The 22,671-nt window shown below is 36.7% G+C and overlaps 1 protein-coding gene and 1 pseudogene across 2 annotated transcripts; both read right to left on the reverse strand.

Moving 5' to 3' along the window:
- Positions 1-269: 269 nt before the first annotated feature.
- Positions 270-3,384, reverse strand: LOC137728496 (hyperosmolality-gated Ca2+ permeable channel 3.1-like; annotated as a pseudogene). The gene is made up of 4 exons (XR_015952042.1): positions 2,676-3,384; positions 2,276-2,550; positions 1,330-2,120; positions 270-1,243 (listed from the first exon to the last, which is right to left on the reverse strand). The product of XR_015952042.1 is annotated as a hyperosmolality-gated Ca2+ permeable channel 3.1-like (transcript).
- A 7,137-nt stretch (positions 3,385-10,521) lies between these two features.
- On the reverse strand, positions 10,522-14,927 carry LOC137730094 (CSC1-like protein ERD4). The gene is made up of 6 exons (XM_068469157.2): positions 14,528-14,927; positions 13,068-13,216; positions 12,645-12,920; positions 11,658-12,502; positions 11,260-11,515; positions 10,522-11,124 (listed from the first exon to the last, which is right to left on the reverse strand). Exons 1-6 carry the CDS (start codon positions 14,796-14,798, stop codon positions 10,720-10,722), a joined length of 2,202 nt encoding a protein of 733 aa, XP_068325258.2. The 5' UTR covers positions 14,799-14,927; the 3' UTR covers positions 10,522-10,719.
- Between the last annotated feature and the right edge of the window lie 7,744 nt (positions 14,928-22,671).

Here is a 22,671-nt window from a genome sequence, read left to right on the forward strand (position 1 = left end):
ACGGTACTAATAAGGTTTAATTACTTGAAATTGCATATTTTTCAACAAAACATTCTGTTTTTTTTATCTCAATTAAATTTTAACCAACATAAGATCTCCAAGTTTGTTGGAAAAATGTATGAAAACACTTTGTTATCCTTTTCCAACAACAACGTAACCTAGAATTGCAATCACCATCTTCAGTCTATTCCTTCTACTAAGTGAGGTTGGTTATTTGAATCCTCAAACGTCACTGCGCTCTATTTTCGGTTAAGTCATAATTTAAAAGAAAAAAAATATCACCAAACACACTTTGCAAGGAATAATATATCCAAAATGCTACAACCAACCAACCCAATCAAGCTCGTGCTTACTAATCACATGTTATATAAACAAACGACACTCCAAATGCAAACTAGTTACACTAAACTCAAACTAAATCACTCCTAGCTAGTAACTACACTACAACACTATCATACATTAGGCCACCGATGCTGTTCTCGAAACGTGAGATTGAGCGTCTTTGAATTAATCATCGTCTACCTTCACGGAGCCTCGTCGTCTATCTTCCCGGAGCTCAGGCTCGGTGGGATGAAAGCTCTGTAAACTTGTTCCATGTAAGGAATTTCCTTGAGCTCGTGTGCAGCAACTTCAAGCGCAGTGTGTTGGAAAAACCGGTAGAATTTCTTGCTGCAGACGGAACTAAAGACAAAGGACATGATAGGAAGTGGAATTAAGAATGGTGCATAGTAGAATTTCTTCACCCCAAAGTAACCAAACATGGTAACTTGGTACAGTATCAGAGATGCAATGAGTCGAATTTGGATGTGCAGCCACATCCTTCCATAGCTTTCATACGATGGAATATTAACTTTCAGTGCGTGCTCGATGAAACAACAAAAGCTTTAGTTTTCGATGGCATATGCTTGTTTAGAACAAAAAAGTAGGCAAAGTTGTGTATCCCTTTGGTAAAAGTAAAACTTGCAAGCTCCAAAAAGGCTGAGAATACCTGATTTCGAAGGACAAGCCATCCAAGGCCAAAGTAGAGCACACCAAATGGAAGAATCAGCGGAGCAATAACAGAGTAGCAGAGGACAATTGTAATGATGAGCGTATCACCAGGTACTCTAGTCCCATATCCAAGATCCCTAGGATGCAAGCTGCTTTCACCTCAGCTTCGGACTTGCAGAGATACTTCCTCTTTATATGGAAAATGATCAGAGGAAATAGTCGGGACAGTTCAAGACCATATCAAATGAAAAACCTGTCATCAACAGTAAAGTATTTTGCAATCTTGTTTCGGTTACTGATATGGAAAACGAGAGCTAGAAGACGTAAATTGTTACTTACTTCAGGGCCACAAAGGTGAGGAAGTAAGTTGCATTGTCGGGGCGGCTAGTTGCGAGTAAGTCAACAAGAGAGTTAGGATCCTTCTTGATGCTCTTGAATGTACTGAATAGAATAAGGTTCCACCTACCGTAACTCCAAGAAAAATGTTGAAGATAATGAAGTAGAAGTATTTCCCGGAAGAAGCCCTTACTGCATGGCTCTGGGAAGGGATTCCCTCAGCCTTAGACAAAAACAGAAGGATCTTTGGCAAGAAAGCTAGAAAGAGTATAAGTACAATTTGAGGTAGATAAGCCTCTAGCACTGTCCTAATCGCCTCTTGCTTCAAAATTGGCTTTAGAAACGGAAGAAGTTTCTTCAGATTGTCCAGAGTTGTGAATGCAGAGACAAAAGCAATCGGAACCATAAAAAAAAAAAAAAAAAACTACGGTCAGAGCCACAATGATATACACAACATACTGCCGCACCCGTCTCTGAAAAAACTTGATACTGAGATTACGCCAAAGTAGTTGACGAGGTTCAGGAGTATTGGTGAAAAAAACTAAAGCGGCATTTTGCTGCTTGTCTCTGAGAGTGGCTTTCTGTTCGGCTTCCAATTTCAGCGTTAATTCATTAATCTTCTCAGTGTAGCACTCATTACTATCTATTTTTGCCCCACAAAGACCAAGGAACCCAGTTTTGTTAGTGGGTCTTGTTCCTTCTGAGTTGCCAGTTTCCTTCGATAGTGCATAAACTGCTTCAGCGCGCGCAAGTTTCTTCTTATACCCTTCTAACTCTTCCCAAATTTTGTTCACCTATAAGAATAGCGTTAATATGAATGGAAGAGAAATACTACTCAAACGAGGAACACACCATCAAACAGTCGTATTACCTAAGCGACGATTCCAGATATATGTAACAGTTAACAAAGGCATAAAATGAAGAGAAAACGGAGGAAAAACAAGCATACCTCTTTGTTGTCTGTGACAACCAATGATCTGTAAAATGTATCAGGGTAGATGGTCTTGAAATAAGAATCGACCTGTTCCTTTTGTAATTTGACTTCGGGGAAGTTAGGTATGTCTCTGACAAGAATGGCAATTGTTCAGGCTTCGCCTGAGGAGACATTAAAGCACTGGCTCTCAGGTCGGAGGCATGTTTATATGCCTTCCACAGCTAGGCATATGTGACGAAAGAAACCCAGTAAACACCAAATAGAAATGCCCACAACCTAGGACTCTTCTCCTGCACATAGAGAAGGACATACGTAAATGCAATCAGCACTCAGAAGACAATTCAATTGAGAGAATTATTCTAAAAACCACAGCTAAAAAGACCTTGACATTTCATGAAAATGTTTTATATCTTACCTTGAGATGTCCAATGGATAACTTGTCAAGGTCACTAAAAGTGCCATTGCTTACTTCGGTGGCAGCAACCGGCAGAAGGATTGGTAGCAGAACAATGCTAGATAAAACCAATATACCCAACACTGCCACATCAAATAGGAAAGTTAGAAACTTGAGATTTCTGGCTTTATAAATTAGGCCAACCATTGCATACTGTTAATCCAAAACATGGAAGCAATACAATCACAGGAAGTAAGATCTTTTCATTCTTTCAAGAGCAACTCTCTCTCTCTCTCTCTCTCTCTCTCTCTCAACAGAAAAAAAGCCCATTAAAACTCGAAAGATTCAGTATGTAACCAAGGTTTCATATTCTTCCAGACATTGAAACTGTCATTAATTGGCCAAAATTGTTATACAACTTACTGTTATTAATTGGCCAAAATTCTAAATTAGAGTGTAAGCAAAACTGGTACACACTCCTCATTAATACAAAAATTATTCGAAAAGCTGAAAGCATTCTCAGAGTTCCAGAATTTCACTTCTCAAAGCCAGAAAGAAATTAACTTACCAATTTCATCAAATAAACTTCAACTATCCAAATTTGCAGCAGTAAAATAGTTAGAAATCTGAGAGTCAACTTCTAAATTAGTCCATCCAACAAAAACAACCACAAAGCAGCAATAATTTAAAACTTTTGAGCAAACAGAACAAAACCCAGAAACAGTTTCATGGTAAAGGAGACAAAAAGTAGATTTGAAAACGATCAAAAAGTTAAAAGGACAGAGGGACAAACAAACCAGTGCCCAAGAACACAAAGTACACAGCAGTGTCGACCCCTGACATGGAAATAACTTCCTGCTCAGTAGAAGAGAGAGCCTCTTTCAACCAAGCAAACAGGTATATCACGTGTCATTATACTAATGGTAAAATATCACGTGTTACTATACTAATGATAAAATATGTGTGCTAAAAATTTAATAACTTAAAAAATATAATTTTTCACTACTTATATAAAAACACGTATTATACCACATGTTCTCGTCACAATTAAAATTTTCCCGAAAAGTGGAGGGTTGGAGAGAGACGTTAGAGGGAAATTGCATTGGGAACAATGATTGTCTACTCATTCAGTCATTTGACAAAAAAATAAAAAAATAAAAAATAAAGATTGTCTACTCGTTGTAGGAACTTTTACTCAATTAGTGGTACTTATTACACAATTATTTATGTTTGAATTATAAAATTTTGTACTTTTTATTAGAACGGTTTATATTATAAATTATTTAATAAATCGTCTTTGAAAAAATGATAAATTACAGTTTACCATTTCATATTTGAAATCTATTACAACCTTATACAATGTTTTTAAAAAATTTCACTTTCATACCTCACGTACTATTTTATTTCAATATAATATATCCGTTACATTTTTCATCTATTGATCCATTAAGAGCTGAAGTGGCTACCACATTTGTGCTGACGTGGTTGCCAAATTTGTGTCACGTGACCAAAAAATAATTTTTTATGCATTTAAAATATTATAATAATTTACACTATTAAAAAAATTTAAAAAAAACCTACAACCAGATCCCATTCCTTCCCCCTCACCTCTCTGCAACTCCTGTCTTCTCTTCCTCCATCTACACCTCCCTCCTATGGTGCTCATCCCCCTCCCCTTCCCCCTCCTACACACCCATCACCCTTTTCTCCCTTCTCCATCCAAACCATCTTCCCCCTCCACCTTCCCCATCTAATATCCACACCCATCTTCCCTATCCATCTTCCACGTTCTCTGCAATTTCTAGGGTTTTTGATACCTTCATATGGCTTCCATGGCCGCATCGTCTTCCTGGTGCTACACGTGTAGCCAATCTATTCAAGTTGGTTCGAACCCAAGATTCAAACCTCTGCCCCGAGATTCATTTGAGCCCCTACCCTGCCCAACGAATCACGCCCATCGCTAGCTCGCAGTTCATCCTCATTAACCCAATTATCTGGGCTCGCATAGGGAAGTCGAGATGTCTAAGTCCAATGGAGGAGATGGCAAGGGAGGGTGGAGTCCGAAGGTCCAAGTCCAGTGGAGGAGATGGCGGTGGGATTTGCGAAACAAATTAGAACAAATCATTTCTGATACCTTCACATGGAACCTGCGTGGGGAAGTCAGGAGGTCCAAGTCCAAGTCCAGTGGAAGAGATGGCGGGGGAGATGTGGAAGGTTCTAATGATGGGGTTGATTGTGATGAGAGCGGAGAAGGTGGAGTGAAAGATGGGTTTCTTTTTTTTTTTTTTTTTTTTAATAAATAGGGTTAATATTATAATATTTTTAATGCATAAAAAATTATTTTTTTGTCACCTGGCACAAATTTGGCAGCCACGTGGTACAAATGTGGCAGCCACGTCAACTCTTAACAAACCAATGGATGAAAAATGTAACGAATGTGTTATATTGAAATAAAATAGTATGTAAAGTATGAAAGTGAAATTTTTTGAAGATGTTGTATAAGGTTGCAATAGAGCTCAAACTTGAGTGTTAAAGCGTAATTTACCCTTGAAAAAATGAATTAAAACTAAGGTGAAAGTAACCATTGGAGGATGAGGGGGAGAATTAAGGGAAGGAAGGTTGATAGATTTTGGTAGTTGTGAAGTTGTGTGGAAATGAAAAGAGTAATGCTAAATAGAGCAATATTTTAATGGTAATGCTAGGGAGACTAAATTTGGAGACAAAATTTGTAAACTAAATAGTGTCACTAATAGGAATAAACACGTTTATCAACGCTTAAGTAATAAACAGATCATCAACTTCCATATCTTTTATTTTTCAAAGTTTTGTCTACAATTTTAGTCTTCATAGCATTAGCCATTTTTTAAATCACATTTGTAAATTATGTGACGTGTCATTAATAAGAATAAGTATGTTAAGCAATCTTTAAATAATAATTTAATCATTACATAATATTATTTAAATAGACAATCTCCCCAGTATTACCCTAATAAAAACTAGCATATGCCTACATATTGGGAACCGGATGAACCCAAGGTACCGTTTGGTATGTAGACGGGACGGGACGGAACGAAACGGGATGGGATGAAACGGAGGTTCCGTGTATGTTTGGTACGCGCAGGACAGAACATGACGATTGTTCTGTTATGCGTTTAGTACGCATTGGATGGAACGAAACCAAAAGATTGAATGACTGGTGAGCCATAGCCGGAGGTACAGAGAATGCGGGGTTTCCAAAAGCTGAACTGCTGCTACAACATACATAAATGTATCCCTTAAGCTCATCCTCCTCACCCCAAAAGCCCATGGGCTTGAGACTAAGCACAACCGGTCTGGCCCGCTATGGCTCCGCCTCGGGCTCCCTCCTAAACTCAGCCATCGATTTTGTTATTGGAACCGTCACCGACTTCGACTTCTTATCCCTCCGATTGCAGCCTCTGATCGGCCACTACTTCTCCGGAGACGGTCACGACGACTCTTTCTCCCTCACTAGCTCTGAGTCAACTTTCAAAGTCAGCTTATCCAACGGTGCCTATAGGGACGCCAGCACCACCAAGACAAAGCTCTCCAGCTGGCTTCCTCAACCATCTCACAGATTATCATATTTCTTGTTTTTGGATGGCTTCCCCATTTTCTGAATATTGAGAAATGTCGTGGAAAACTAAGGCTCGGATGGAAGCGAGGAGGAAGAAGAAGGAGACAGAGAGGCTGAGATATGAGGAAAGAGACAATGGAAGATGGGCATTTTTGTCTTAAAATGTTATAATTTTGTGTTCCACGGATGTGGAACAAGTCGTTCCAAGGGGTGAGGTAGAACGAAAATTCACCCAAAACTCGTCCCATAGAACAGCGCATTCCTCCTATTTTAGGCGCACAAAACGTGGGACGGAACGCCTCATCCTACTCCGTTCCATTCCATCCCGTCCCAGTATCAAACGGTACCCAAAGGAACTGAGCCTAATGATCAAATGATCCGAGGCATTGAAATTTGATCCAATGACTACAATTATTATAACTTTTAAAAAGTCCCCTATTTGTAGCCGCTGGATCAAATTTCAATGGCCCGGATCATTTTATGAGCAGAGTCAGTTCCCTTGGGTCCGAAGGGGGTCTGGTTCCTACATACTGAGAGTGAGAGTGGGAAGATAGTTTTTTATTTATATGTATATGCTAAATAACCTGTAGGTGAAGCTTCAATAAAAACTAACAAATTTGATTTTGTGAAATTATATTATTACCCATCATTTTTGTTTTATAATGATATAAGACTGTGCGAATGAGCAAGACATTGAGGAATTGTCCATACGTAAAATCACAATTATTGATACGGCCTTTTTCCACATAAAAAGAAAATCCTTTTGTTACAATAAAAACAGAAGTAATGTGGATTATTCAATAATCGAAGTCAATTTGCTTTATAAAAAGCAGAAGTGATGTGGATGGTACTTTTGTTTTTTGGGACAAGGAATTTGAGTGTTTTAGTTGGAAGGACAAAAATAGAAATATTAAAAACTTCAAGTGTAAAACATTGTCGTGTCATTGATGACGTTTATATAGACATAATTTGCTGACTGCAATGACATCAACACATTTTTACTTAAATAATGGATGGTTGGTGCCACTTAGTATTATGGTCCAGTGTTATTCATTTTCACTTGTAACTAAGTGAGAGGTCTTAAGTTTGATTTTCGCTAAAGGCGAATTTGAACCATATTATTGTTAGCCCACTTCTTCCCTTCATTGTAGATACTATCGTTTGGTCCAAAAAAAAAAGGACGGTAGGTATCATAAACAAAAAAAAACTGCACTGTATTATGTGGAGTAATTACTTTTTAGGGTTAATCTTAGTTTACTACCTTTAAATTTTTTAGTTTTCAACATTTCATACATCAAGTTTTTTTCGTCCCAATCTAGTACCTAAAGTCATAATTCTGGAACACTTTCATACATCCGTTAAGTTTTCCGTCAGAACCTCCTTTAACTGATGATGTAGCACCCACATAGATAATGACAGGACGCCACGTGTCAATATGGACCACATGAATATTAAAAAATTTAAAAGGGCCAAAGGGCATAATTTGTAAAGTGATAAATAATAGGCAGTGTTCAAAGTTTCTTCGATACCACGGAAATATTCAAAAAATCAAAGAGATATGAAGGGGGTGAAGTGTAAACTTCATTATATATCGGAGAAACTCTTAAATTTTGGCTAAAGTCGACAGATTTCGTCGATATTTCCAACATATCGGTTGAATATCAGATAAACTTTTATATTTTGTCTAAACCATGTATGACATTTCCTAAAGTTTCATTTTAAAGTTTCACAATTTCACTATAAAACAACTGATATTGAAATCGATTGAATATCAAAGAACTGCATACCATTGCTATCATGATTGATCAGACCTGGAAAAAAAGAAACGAAAAAATAATAGCTCAAACCGTTTCGCTCCCAATCACAGCATGTGGGCTCCGGCCCTCTTGGCCGACCTATCTCGCCGGTCTCTTTATTCAGTGACCCATCGTCATCATCTTCTTCTTCTTTAGCTTGATTTTCTAGTTTTTTTTTTTGCGATGAGCTCAGTTTGCTCCTTGCTGGGTTTGTCTGTGTTGGGTTTGCGATCGTGAGGCGGACGAGCACAAAAGTCGAATGCTCTCTCTGTGATGGATTTGTCATTGTTCGATGAGAATAGAAGGTCCAGATTAACCCATTTGGTTTAACTTTTGGTTTTTATTTATTTTTTAATTAGTTTTATTAAAACTTAATAGTGTTAGATGTGGGTGTAAAGTAAGAGACACGTGTCAAAAAATTAAACAAGAGACACAAACGAGACATGAAATCCAGGATAGCAGACCTCAAGCAAAAAAAAAATGATTGTCTACTCATTGTAGGAACTTCTACTTCTACTCAATGAGTGGTAACTATTAGTCTATTACGCAAAATTCTTTATGTTCGAATCATAAAATTGTGTGCTTTTGATAAGAATTATTTATATTATAAATCACTCAATAAATCGTCTTTGAAAAAATGAATTAAAACTAAGGTGAAAGTAACCATTGGAGGATGAGGGAGAGAATAAAGGACTGAGGGTTGATAGCTTTTGGTAGATGTGAAGTTGTGTTGAAATGAAAAGAGTAATGCTAAGTAGAGCAATATTTTAAGGGTGATGCTAGGGAGACAAAATTTGGAGACAAAATTTGTAAACTAAATAATGTGTTACCAATATGAATAAGCACATTTATCAACGCTTAAGTAATAAACCAATCATCAACTTCCATATCTTTTATTTTCCAAAGTTTTGTCTACAATTTAAGTCTCCCTAGCATTACCCATTTTTTAAATCACATTTGTAGATTATGTGATGTGTCATTAATAAGAATAAGTATATTAATCAATCTTTAAATAATAATTTAATCATTAATAATATTATTTCAATAGATAATCTCTCCAGTATTACCCTAATAAAAACTAGAATATGACTACATATTGGGAATGAGAGTGGGTACATAGTTCTTTATAATAATAATAATAATAATAATAATATTATTATTATTATTATTATTATTATTATTATAAATGCTAAAATCACCTGCAGGTGAAGCTTCAATAAAAACTAACAAAATTTGGTTTTGTGAAATTACATTATTGCCCATCAAATTTTTTTTTTGGGTGATAGAAGACTGTGCGAATGAGCAGGACATTAAGGAATTGTCCATACGTAAAATCACAATTATTGATCCAGCCATTTTCCACATAGAAAGAAAATCTTTTTGTTACAACAAAAGCAAAAGTGATGTGGATTATTCAAGAAACGAAGACAATTTGCTTTACAAAAAGCTAAAGTGATGTGGATTATTCAAGATGTGGATTATTCAAGAATTGAAGACAATTTGCTTTATAAAAAGCTGAAGTGATGTGGATTATTCAAGAATTAAGACAATTTGCTTTATAAAAAGTTGAAGTGATGTGGATGGTACTTTTGTTTTTTGGGGACAAGGAATTGGAGTGTTTTAGTTGAAAGGACAAAAATGGAAATATCAAAAACTTCATGTGTAAAACGTTCCCGTGTCATTGATGACGTTTATATAGACATAATTTGCTAACTGCAATGACATCAACACATTTTAACTTAAATAATGGACGATTGGTGCCATTTAGTACTACAATCTAGTAGTATTCATCTTCACTTGTAAATAAGATGTTTTAAGTTCGATTCTCGCCAAAGGCAAATTTAAACCATATTATTGTTAGCCCATTGTCAGGCTAGCCCACTCCCTCCTCTTAGTGTAGATACTATTATTTGGTACCAAAAAAAAAAACTACATTGTATTATGTGGAGTAATTACTTTTTAGGGTTAATCTCAGTTTACTACCCTTAAATTTTTTCGTTTTCAACATTTTATACATCAAGTTTTTTCGTCCCAGTCTGGTATCTAAAGTCATAATTCTGGGACACTTTCATATATCTGTTAAGTTTTCTATCAGAATCTCCTTTAACTGATGAAGTAGCACCCACGTGGACAATGACTGGGTGTCACGTGTCAATATGAGCCACATTGATATTAAAAATTTTAAAGGGGCTAAAGGGCATAATTTGCAAAGTGGTAAATAATAGGCAGTGTTTGAAGTTTCTTTGATACCACGTAAATATTCAAAAAAATCAGAGAGATGTGAAGGGGGTGAAGTGTAAACTTCACTATATATCGGAGAAACTCTTAAATTTTGGCTAAAGAAAACATATTTCGTCGATATTTCCAACATATCGGTTGAATGTCAAATAAACTTTTATTTTTCGTCTAAACCATGTATGACATTTCCTAAAGTTTCATTTTAAATTTTCACCATTTCACTATAAAACAACTAATATTGAAATCGATATTGATATATCCATCAATATTTCCACAAATGTGCATATCGATATTTCTACTAATACCAATATTTTAAACATAAATTAATTCATCTCAAACACAAAATATTTCAGCACACAAACATTGCAAGGAATAATATATACAAGATGTTCTACAACCAACCAACCCATTCAAGCTTGTGCTCCCTAATCACATGTTATGGGAACAGATCATGAGACTCCACAGTTTCACTAATTTGGCCAACGATTCTGTCCGGTGCAGCGTCTTCGCATAGATCATCGTCTAGCTTCTTGGAGCTCAGGCTTGGTGGGATGAAAGTTCTGTAAACTTGCTCCATGTTAGGAATCTCCTTGAGTTCGTGGGCAGCAACTTCAAGCGCAGTGTGTTGGAAAAAATGGTAGAATTTCTTGCTGCAGATGAAACTAAAAAGCAATGACACGACAGGAAGTGGAAGTAAGAATGGTGCATAGTAGAATTTCTTCACCCCAAAGTAACCAAACATGGTAACTTGGTACAGTATCAGAGATGCAATGAGTCGAACTTGGATATGCGGCCACATCCTTCCATAGCTTTCATACGATGGAATGTAAACTTTGAGTGCCTGCTCGATGAAACAACAAAAGCTTTAGTTTTCGAAAGCACATGCTTGCTTAGGAAAAAAGCAGGCTAGGTTGTCTATCCCTTCGGTAGAGTTTTTTTACTAGAAACTTGCAAGCTCGGAAAAGGCTGAGGATACCTGATTTCGAAGGACAAGCCATCCAAGGCCAAAGTAAAGCACACCAAATGGAAGAATCAGCGGAGCAATAACGGAGTAGCAGAGGACAATTGTAATCATGAGCATATCACTGGGTACTCTAGTCCCATATCCAAGACCACGAGGAAGCCAAGCTGCTTTCACCTCATCTTCGGACTTACAGAAATACTTCCTCTTTATATGGAAAATGATCAGAGGAACTAGTCGGGACAGTTCAAGACCATATCCAACGAAAAACCTGTCATCCACGCAATTGCAAAAACCAGTTCACTAATAAAGGCATAATTTAGATAGTGTGGACAAACGGTTAAGTATTTTGTAACCTTGTTTTGGTTACTGATATGGAAAACAAGAGCTAGAAGATGTAAACTGTTACTTACTTCAGGGCCACAAAGGTGAGGAAGTAAGTTGAATTGGCGGGGAGGCTAGTCGCGAGTAAGTCAACAAGACAGTTAGGATCGTTCTTGATTGTCTTCAATGTACTGAATAAGGTTCCACCCACCGTAACTCCAAGAAAAACATTGAAGATAATGAAGTAGAAGTATTTCCCGGAAGTAGCCCTTACTGCATGGCTCTGGGAAGGGATTCCCTCAGCCTTAGACAAAAACAGAAGGAACTTTGGCAAGAAAGCTAGAAAGAGTAAGAGTGCAATTTGAGGTAGATAAGCCTCTAGCACTGTCCTAATCGCCTCTTGCTTCAAAATTGGCTTTAGAAACGGAAGAAGTTTCTTCAGATTGTCCAGAGTTGTGAATGCAGAGATAAAAGCAATCGGAACCATAAAAAATAATACGGTTAGAGCCACAATGATATACACAACATACTGCCGCACTTGTCTTTGAAAAAACTTGATTTTGAGGTTACGCCAAAGTAGTTGACGAGGTTCAGGAGCATCTGTGACGGTCCATGTGTCAACAAGTTGGGCATGTAGAGTCTGAGCTGCAGCAGCTGCAGTCACCCTACTGGTGAAAAAAACTAGCGCGGCATTTTGTTGCTTATCTTTGAGAGTGATTTCCTGTTCAGCCTCGAGTTTCGTGGTTAATTCATTAATCTTCTCAGTGTAGTACTCAATACTGTCTACTTTTTCCCCACAAAGACCAAGGAACCCAGTTTTGTTAGTGGGTTTTGTTCCTTCTGAGTCGCCAGTTTTCTTCGATAGTGCATAAACTGCTTCAGCGTGCGCAAGCTTTTTCTTACACCCTTCTAGCTCTTCCCAAATTTTGTTCACCTATAAGAATAGCGTTAATATGAATGGAAGAGAAATACTACTAACTGAGAAACACACCATCAAACAACCGTATTAATTCCAGATATATCTAACAGTCAACAAAGGCACAGAAGGAGGAGAAACCTATGAAAAACAAGCATACCTCTTTGTTGTCTGTGACAACCAACGATCTGTAAAATGTATCAGGGTAGACGGTCTTAAAATAAGAATCGACCTGTTCCCCTATAGTTTGACCTTCGGGGGCGTTAGGTATGTCTCTGACAAGAACGGCAAATTGTTCAGGCTTCGCTTGAGGAGACATTAAAGCACTGGCTCTCAGGTCGGAGGCATGTTTACATGCCTTCCACAGAAAGAAATATGTGACGAAAGAAACCCAGTAGACACCAAATAGAAATGCCCACAACCTAGGACTCTTCTCCTGCACATACAGAAAGACATACATAAATGCAATCAGCACCCAGAAGACAATTCAATTGAGTGAATAATTCTAAGAAATCAATACAATAAATCAATGGGAAAAGGAAAAAAAACCAAGACATTTCAAGAAAAATGTTTTATATCTTACCTTGAGATGTCCCATGGATAACTTGTCAAGGTCACTATAAGTGCCATTGCTTACGGTTATATTGGTTAACTTCGTCACTTCTTCGGTGGCAGCAACTGGCAGAAGAATTGGTAGCAGAACAATGCTAGATAAAACCAATATACCCAACACTGCCACGTCAAATAGGAAAGTTAGAACCTTTAGATTTCTGGCTTTATAAATTGGGAACTTTAACGAAAAACTCTCGATACTGTTCATTTTAGGCCAAGCATTGCATACTGTTATTCCGGAACATGGAAGCATTATAATCACAGGAAGTAAGATCTTTTCATTCTTTCAAGAGCAACTCTCTCGCTCTCTCTCTCTCTCTCTCAAAACAAAAGGAAGTCCATTAAAATTCAAAAGATTCAGTTGTAACCAAGGTTTCAAATTCTTCCAGACAGATTGAAACTGTTATTAACTGGCCAAAATTGTTATACAACTTACTACTTCAGTCGTATTGATCATATCTAAGCAAGTACGATATCCAAAATCGTCGGCGAAATAGAAGAATATCAATTGCAAAGTAACATCTTAAAACAACAGATTTTTTTTTTTTTTTTGTTTTTTTTTCAATTCCAACCGCACTCATCTTAAAACCATATTTAACATATTTTTTTTATAAACAAATCAATAACTCTTAAAATTAAAATCTAAAGTCTAATCTAGTTTTATAAAAAATATTCTCACATTGTCCAACTGAAGAATAATAAACTTCTAGTTTTTCCTCCTCTCTTTCTTGAAATTTCATGTATTTTGTCCTCAAAATTCCAGCCACAACAATATCAAAGTTTATAAATCTCTATGTTCTCTCTAATTTTTTATCAAATTCATAAAATTTTATGTATTTTTTGTTCTCTAAATTCTCAATCCATTTTTTCTCATTTTTTGTTCGTAAATTCCAAATCCATTCTATTTTCATTATCTTGATATTGGAAAGTTTATTTCTCTTAGTCCTCTTTAACTTTTTATTAACTACTTTCCATGTTGACTATTTGACTTGGTACTGGAAGATTAATTTTATCATGAAAAAAACATTTAGCGCCTCAAAAATTTTACTTAGTTCACAATTTCAAGCATGTATTCTACTCTCTTGTAAATACTATCTATTTCTTTTATTTTTTTTACGTTTATGTGAGGGCCTTCATCACATAAAATCTTAGCTCCGTCACTAACCAAAAAGAAAATAACTGTACCAATTCATCAAACAAACTTCAATTATCCAAAATTGCAGCTGTAAAATAGTTAGAAATCTGAGAGTAAACTTCTAAATTAGTCCATCCAACAAAAACCACCACAAAGCAGCAGCAATTTCAAACTTTTTCTCAAACAGAACAAAACCCAGAAAAAGTATCACTATCAAACAGTTTTTTGTTTTGTTTTGTTTTTTTTATGTGAAATTCCACTGTCAAACAATTAAAATGGCAAGGAGACAAACAAACCAGTGCTCAAGAACACAAAGTACACAGCAGTGTCGACCCCTGACATGGAAATAACTTCCTGCTCAGTGGAATACAGAGCCTCTTTGATCCAAGCAAACGGGTTCCGGGTCATGGACCCGCCCTCCCAAGGATCCAACCGTCTCGAGATCCGATTCGGATAGTAAACTACAGCGTTCCCAGGCTTTCTCGAAAGCCATGCAAACAAAAACATCAGAACCACAAATATGAGGAAGGAAGTCCCTAAGGACGTCAAGAACGAAGAGAGATCCATCCGGGGTTTCTCTAAATCGCCAAAGATTCTAGCTTTTTCTCTCTCTAAGCAGTTTGGAGTGAAAGTTCTACTGAGAGAACATGCACAGAAGTGGGTATATAAAATCAGATGGGAACGGAAATAAAACGAGGGAAAATGGAGGGTTAGAGAGAGACGTTAGAGGGAAATTGCATTTGGAACAATGATTGTCTACTCATTTGACCAAAAAAAAAATTGATTGTCTACTCAATGAGTGGTAACTATTACGCAAAATTATTTAGGGTCAAATCATAAAATTTTGTAATTTTGATCAGAACTGTTTATATTATAAATTACTCAATAAATCATCTTTGAAAAAATGAATTAAAACTAAGGTGAAGGTAACCATTGGAGGAGGAGGGAGAGAATTAAAGGAAGGAAGGTTGATAGCTTTTGGTAGTTGTGAAGTTGTGTGGAAATGAAAAAAGTAATGCTAAGTAGAGTAATTTTTTAGATCACATTTGTAAATTATGTGATTTGTCATTAATAAAAAATAAGTATGTTAATCAATCTTTAAATAGTAATTCAATCATTACAAAATATTATTTAAATTGATAATCTCCCTAGTATTACCATAATAAAAACTACCATATGCCTTCACCCTATATGTGTGTGAATATTTTTTATTTTTGTTTTTAAAATATGAATGAGAGGAAGAGAGAATGTGGGAGTGAGAGTGGGAAGATTGGTTTTTTTTGTTTTATTTTTTTATTTTTTTTATATTAAATATATGCTAAAATCACTTATAAGTGAGGTTTTAATAAAAACCAACAAAATTTGTTATTGTGAAATTACATTATTGCCAATCTTTTTTTTTTTGTTTTTTTTTTTGTGATAGAAGACCATGCGAATGAGCAAGACATTAAGGAATTGTCCATACGTAAAATCATAATTATTGATAGGGCCCTTTTCCACATAAAAAGGAAATCATTTGTTACAATAAAAGCAGAAGTGATATAGATTATTCAAGAATCGAAATTGTCACATCCCGACCCAGGCGAAACCACTTCCTGGGCCCGACTCCACCGTAGCACGATATTGTCTGCTTTGGGCCCCCAGCACACCCTCAGGGTTTTGTTTCTGAGAACTCACACGAGAACTTCTCAGTGGGTCACCCATCATGGGATTACTCTGACGCGCTACTCGCTTAACTTCGGAGTTCTCATGGAACCCGAAGCCAATGAGCTCCCAAAAGGCCTCGTGCTACGTAGAGATGGGAATATACCCAAAAGGCCTCGTGCTAGGTAGAGATGAGAATATACATATAAGGATCACTCCCCTGAGCGATGTGGGATGTCACAATCCACCCCCCTTAGGGGCCCGACGTCCTCGTCGGCACACCACGGTCAGGGTTAGGCTCTGATACCAAATTGTCACATCCCGACCCAAGCGGGACCACTTCCCGGGCCCGACTCCATCGTAGCACGATATTGTCCGCTTTGGGCCCCCAGCACACCCTCACGGTTTTGTTTCTGGGAACTCACACGAGAACTTCCCGGTGGGTCACCCATCATGGGATTGCTCTCACACGCTACTCGCTTAACTTCGGAGTTCCATGGAACCCGAAGCCAATGAGCTCCCAAAAGGCCTCATGCTAGGTAGAGAAAGGAATATACATATAAGGATCACTCTCCCGGACGATGTGGGATGTCACAAAAGTCAATTTGCTTTATAAAAAGAAGTGAATAAAAATTAAAAAATAAATATGAAAACATGATTAGCAGGTTGTGTGCCCTTTTGATTGGATTGTACTTTGGTTTTTGGGGGACAAGGAATTGGAGTGTTTGAAAGGACAAAATTAGAAATATCAAAAGCTTCATGTGTAAAACGTTCTCATGTCATTGATAGTGTTTATATGACATAATTTGCTGACTGCAATGACATCGACACATATTAACTTAAATAATGGACGGTTGGTATCATAAACCAAAAAAAAAAAAAAAACTACATTGTACATGTTTTTAATTATGTGGAGTAATTGCTTTTTATTATGAGAGATTGGGAAACTCTGTATTTCCAAAGATGGTAATATTGCTTGCAAGAAATTTTTTTTTTTTTTCTGAACAAATGCTTGCAGGAAATATAAATGTGGTAAAAATGAGTAATCTGCAAACGTGTGACTGCAGCTTGGGAGTCATGCGATCCCTTTAAATGGAAAAAAAAAAATATGTTATAGTTATGTATTGTGGTAAAAATGAGTAATCTGAAAACGTGTGACTGCAGCTTGGGAGTCATGTGATCCCTTTAAATGGAAAAAAAAATGTTATAGTTATGTATTGATATGGATGTTTTGTAAAGTTTAAATCGTCCATTGAAGGAAGCAAACAAGCAAGACTTGGCGGTTTTAAAATTGTATAAAATAAATCGATTGAAAAAGGTTATGCCCCACATCACTGGTATGAATCAATCGGCTTTTGTTTTTTTTTTTTTTGGGGGGGGTGGGGGGGTGGGGAGGGGATAACATATTAGTGGTGCACAAGATATTACATTCTCTCAAGCAACAAAGTAACAGTGAGAAGTCTTTCATGGCAATGAAATTGGATATGGCTAAGGCAAATGACCGTGTTGAATGGCCATTTCTCTTTGCCATGATGCGAACATTGGGGTTTTCTAAGTTTTTGTGTCGAAGAATTGAAGAATGTATATCTACGGTGTCTTATAGTATTTTGATTAATGGGTCGTCCTCATGATTCATACAACCGCAATAAGGGTTGCGGCAAGGGGATCCTATGTCCCCTTTTTTGTTTTTAATTTGTGCTAAAGGCCTTTAGGCTTTGTTGCGACGTAGAGAGGAGATGGGTGGTCTCCACAGCATTAGGGTGTCTGAGGGAGGATTGACTATTTCACACTTTTTTTTTTTTTTTTGCCGATGATGCAATTATTTTTTGTAAAGATTCGGAAGGTGAAGCGTTGGAGGTTATGAGTGGACGGTTCTGGGCAAGTTATAAACAGGGAGAAGAGTTTGCTTTTTTCGATGCTCATTGTGCGAAGAAAAGAAGGAAAAAGATTGTGGGGTGTACAAATATTAGGGGAAGGGATGACTTTGGGAAGTACCTAGGGTTATCTGCGGACTTTGGTCATTCCAAAACTGCGGTATTCGAGGAAGTGAGAGAGGTGCTAAATGGTTGGATTAATGGATGGGCCGAACAATTCCTTTCTTTGGCGGGGAAAGAGATTTTAATAAAGGGCGGTAGCTACGGTCTTACCAAACTATGAGATGTCTTGTTTTAAACTACTGGTCAAATTGTGTAAAGATATGAAGAGGCTGATTGCAAATTACTGGTGATGTGGAAATAAACGAACTATGGGCATGCATTGGATTTCTTAGGACAAAATGAAGAGAATGAAGAAAGTGGGTGGTTTGGGTTTTCGGGATCTCTTACGTTTCAATCTTGTGTTTCTTGCTAAGATTGGCTGGAGGGTAATGATGAACCCCACCTCACTGATGTCTCGTGTTCTCAAGGAAAAATACTACCTGGATAGACCATTTATAGAGGCAAAACAAGGGAGGATATCTTCATGGGGTTGGAAAGGAATACTTCAGGGACGCCATATTGTGGAGCGAGGGCTAAGATGGAGGGTTGGAGATGGGTAGAGTATCAGGATTGTACGTGATCCTTGGATTCCAAAGTTATGTACGTTCTGTATACGGTCTAGGCATGCAGAGATGCCGGTGATGGTAGGAGAGTTAATTAAGCATTCTACGGGATCGTGAAAAAAGGAGTTGGTACTTAACTATTTTGAAGAGGAGGAAGCAAAACTTACCAATTAGTTTAGATGGTCGTCATGATTAACTAATTTGGCATTATTCTAGGAACGGAGAGTACACAGTCAAAAGTGCCTATGGAGTGGCTATGGATCTTCAAGCAAATGGGGAATTGGGTAGGAAGGGTACGGGAATGGGAAGTAGGAGTATGGTGTCTGACCGTGTTTGGGAATCTAGCCCGAAGTAGAATGCGAGTGGAGACGACATGTGTTTTGTGTGGTTCGTTTGAGGAAACGGATGAGCATCTGTTCTTTGGGTGGGAATTTAGCCAAGTCTTTTGGTATTGCTGGCCTTTACAAATTGATGTGGATGCCATCAAATGGGTGGATTTTCTGGAAAGTTGGAAGAAGATTGAAGCATGGTTTAAGGATGAAGCGGTAAGAGACGAGCTACTACAGGAAGTTGTTTTCGGCCTTCGGAGAATATGGAAATGTCGGAATGCATTGGCTTTTGAAGGTACGTATAGAACTCCAAAGGATGCGATCGATTTATCACAAAGCCATATTCAAGAGTTTAGAGATGCCCAGCCGGTAAAGACAAAGGAGAATGAGCGCTGCGGGAAACCTTCAACGTCCGTTTTTGCTGGGCAATAAGTTCATTGGAAACATCCTAGTTTTGGGACTTTGAAAATTAACTGTGATGAGGCATAACATGGGAAATCAATGTTAGGTGGCTATAGGTGGGTGGCGCGAGATTTTGTGAGACTTTTGCAGATGGCTGGTGGGGTGGGAGGTGAGTTTTTCAATGATGTAGCTATGGTGGAAGCGGCTGCAATTTGTGCAGCTTTGGTGATGTGTAGGGACATGCATTATGAGATGGAAGAGATAGAGTCTGATGCTCTATCTCTTATCAACATGATAAATGGGGAATGCTCAATTGATGCAAACTTGGAGTGCTTCGTTTTTTATATTCAGAATTTGACACCTCAGATTAGGGAGGTGAAGTTTATGTATGTTCAGCGGAGTGGCAACCTCGATGCCCATGCAGTGGCTTCCTATGCTACTTTGCGTGATGGTTCATTCCTGTGGGATGCTTATAGTCCTGAATTTCTTTTTAATATTCTTGTATAAGATGTAAACGTTTCTATTAGAATTTAATAAAATTTATCCTTTGACCAAAAAAAAAAAACTTTCACCAACAGTGATTTGACTGTTTTTTCCCTGTTTCACTGTTTCTTTTCATTTTTATTTTTCAATATGTACAATAAAATGACCAAAATGCCCTTTAGTCATCTGCTTCTTTCCGTTCCCTTCGCTTTTCCTCTCTTTCTTTCTCCTTTCTTTTTCTCGCGACTCACTTCGGTTTGTCCGACTAATTTTCTTCAAATCTGGGCACGGCGTGGCTCGGATCACCCCTAAACGATTTCTATTGAAATCAGGTGAATCGTAGAACAATTGCATGTCAATTTTCATTTGAGTTTTATTGCTTTCACCCCTTCTTATACTTATATTGGTTTTGTTGATTTTTTTTTTTTTTTTTAGTATGAATTTTGTTTGATAGGAGGTTGGTTCAGTGTGTAAAAGATTGTATTGGTCCTCTGTATTTGAGGGAATATTGTCATATAATCACTATAATTTTTGTATGGGTTCAAGTTAATTACTTCGATGTGAACTAATGTGTCATATATGTTTCAAAGATATGAAATGGATGTAGGATTCATAAAGGTAATTAAGGTAATATTTCTGCAAGATTGAGCAAAAGAGAGGATCAATTGAAAGATACATAACTATGAAGCTAAACATCATGGTAAATATCTGGATATGAATACTGCTTCCAATCCCGTTGAGAGGCCGGGAAGAATTGATTGAGAATAACAAGACGATTGACCCATTTTTTTCATCTTAAATAAAGACATCATGCCCTAAACGCGAAGGTGAGTAAGAGACTCAGGTGAATTTTGCGAAGATAAAAGAGCGGACTTTTGAGGAAACCAGAAGCCTATAAATAATAGGAATGGTGAACTGGAACGTCATCCTTCAAAGGCTTGGTGTATATTTGTCCTATGCGTAATGACCCCGACCTTGCGTCAAGGAAAGTGGGAAAACCCTTAAGACTCATTGTGACGCTTAGCTTGTTCCCCCACTTCTTTAATATAAATAATATCGTTTGTTCAAGAAAAAAAAAATGGTAACAGAGGATTTATAGAGATTGCTCACACCCCCAAAGGAATGTGATGGTAAAATGAATTTAAAATTGCATTCAACTGATTGAAACATTATACAATACTAAAGTTCACAGAGTAAATGCAATACATCTTTACAAGTCATTAAGATTATGGAAACGTAATTGCTGGTGTTGTTAAGAAATTTGCATAGGTTGGGCGGACTATCTCGTTGGATTGCCCATCAACTGCACTTTCCTCCTCTTTAGATCTGTCATCCAACTTATAGGTCGTGCAACGTATGTCATTTTTAATACTATTTTTCTTTTATGTACCATCTGATATGATCAGAGATGTTAGTCGTAAGTGCAATTTGAAACATTTCAGTGCCAGATATGTTCATCCTGTAAGGCTATATATGCTGAAAAACATTCTCATCATCATCATTTCTATTATAAAGGCAAATATGTTTAGCAATCAAGGGTGGTTCGTAAGTTTTTGTTTGGTAACTGAGAAAATGTGATCCCATCTTTTAGTTTCTTTTTTCTTTCTGTTTTTATGATATTGAGAATTTTGTGGGATTTTGAGAATTGCACAGATTAAATCCAATTTAATTTTCTACGTTAGTAATAAGAATTATACCAATTACCCAAATATGTGTTCAGATGCAATGTGTTAAATATGGTTTACATTATCATTCCACCATCAGTAATTTGGTTTCAAAACTAAACATAATTTATTTGTGTGTGACGCTCTTTTTCCCTAGTTCGGGTTGAAATCCCGGGCATGTTTTTATCGAGACCCTTGTATGCACACTAACTCCTATTTGTATTTGTGCTTGTTCTCTTCCAATAAATGAATATTGTTACTCTTTAAAAAAAATACTAAACATAATCTGTTTAGCATGGGTAATTTATTGCAGGCTCCCTGATATTGGTGTCACTTATTGCAGGCTCCGTGATCTTAAACAACTTGGGGAGTTCAACTTACAAATGAATTAGCAATAACAAATGTTAAGACTTACAAATATCTAGGATATTAAATTTCTAGAAATTGATTGTTATGCTAACATAACCTAAGAGTATCTCCAAAGGAGATGTCAAATTTTGAACATAAATTTTAAATTTGATAGCCTATGTGGCATTTTAACATTTTTAAAGTTTTATTGTCCACCTGATATGTCAAATTAAATTATTATTTTATTATATTATAAAATAAATGATTTAATAAAAACTTAATAAAAGACCTTTAATAAAGAGGTTTTTTGAAATGGGTCCAAAGTAACTAAAAATTGGATCTATTTCAAAAGTCAAAAGTCAAAAGTCAAAAGTCAAAAGTCACTAAAAATTGGACTTATTTCAAAAGGCAGGCTATAAAATTGGACCTATTTCAAATTTTCCCTTTAATAATAATTATGAAATCCAGACCATTCACCATTTCTTTTTAACAAGAGGGGACCGTTCACTTACCTCGATTGAACAAAAGAGAAACGGGTCAACAACATTAATTGCAATAATGATTAAACCAATAAAAAGCATTAATAATTAATTTTGAAACTGCTGTCAAATTTGATAGCAACTCTCTTGCTGCCAATCTATGTTATCGCCACATAGGATTTGACATTTCGGTTGGAGAACATTAATGTGGTCTTTTTTACTGTTACAGCTTATGTAAACATTTTGACATCTTCTTTGAAGATGCTCTAATAATCTCTTTCCCCAACTTCATGAAAGTTGAGTGACCAATTTCATTTTGTTTGTGATTGTTACTGTGTATTTTGGGTTGAAGAGAGGAGATGAAGGAAGAAAGAGAGTAAAGGAGGAGAATTTTAGAAATTGGAGAGAAAGAGTAACATTAGGCAGACAGAAATATATTTGTGCTTTTCACATGTAACCGTTCGATATCATCACATTTTATAGGTATTTGTGAATACGTTTCAGAATAACGGTGTCTTTTAATTTTCACCATTTTCAGTAAAAATTTTGGTA

The sequence above is a fragment of the Pyrus communis genome, chromosome 10, assembly GCF_041283825.1.
Source record: "Pyrus communis isolate YQ-2024b chromosome 10, ASM4128382v1, whole genome shotgun sequence".
NCBI classification, from domain to species: Eukaryota; Viridiplantae; Streptophyta; class Magnoliopsida; order Rosales; family Rosaceae; genus Pyrus; species Pyrus communis.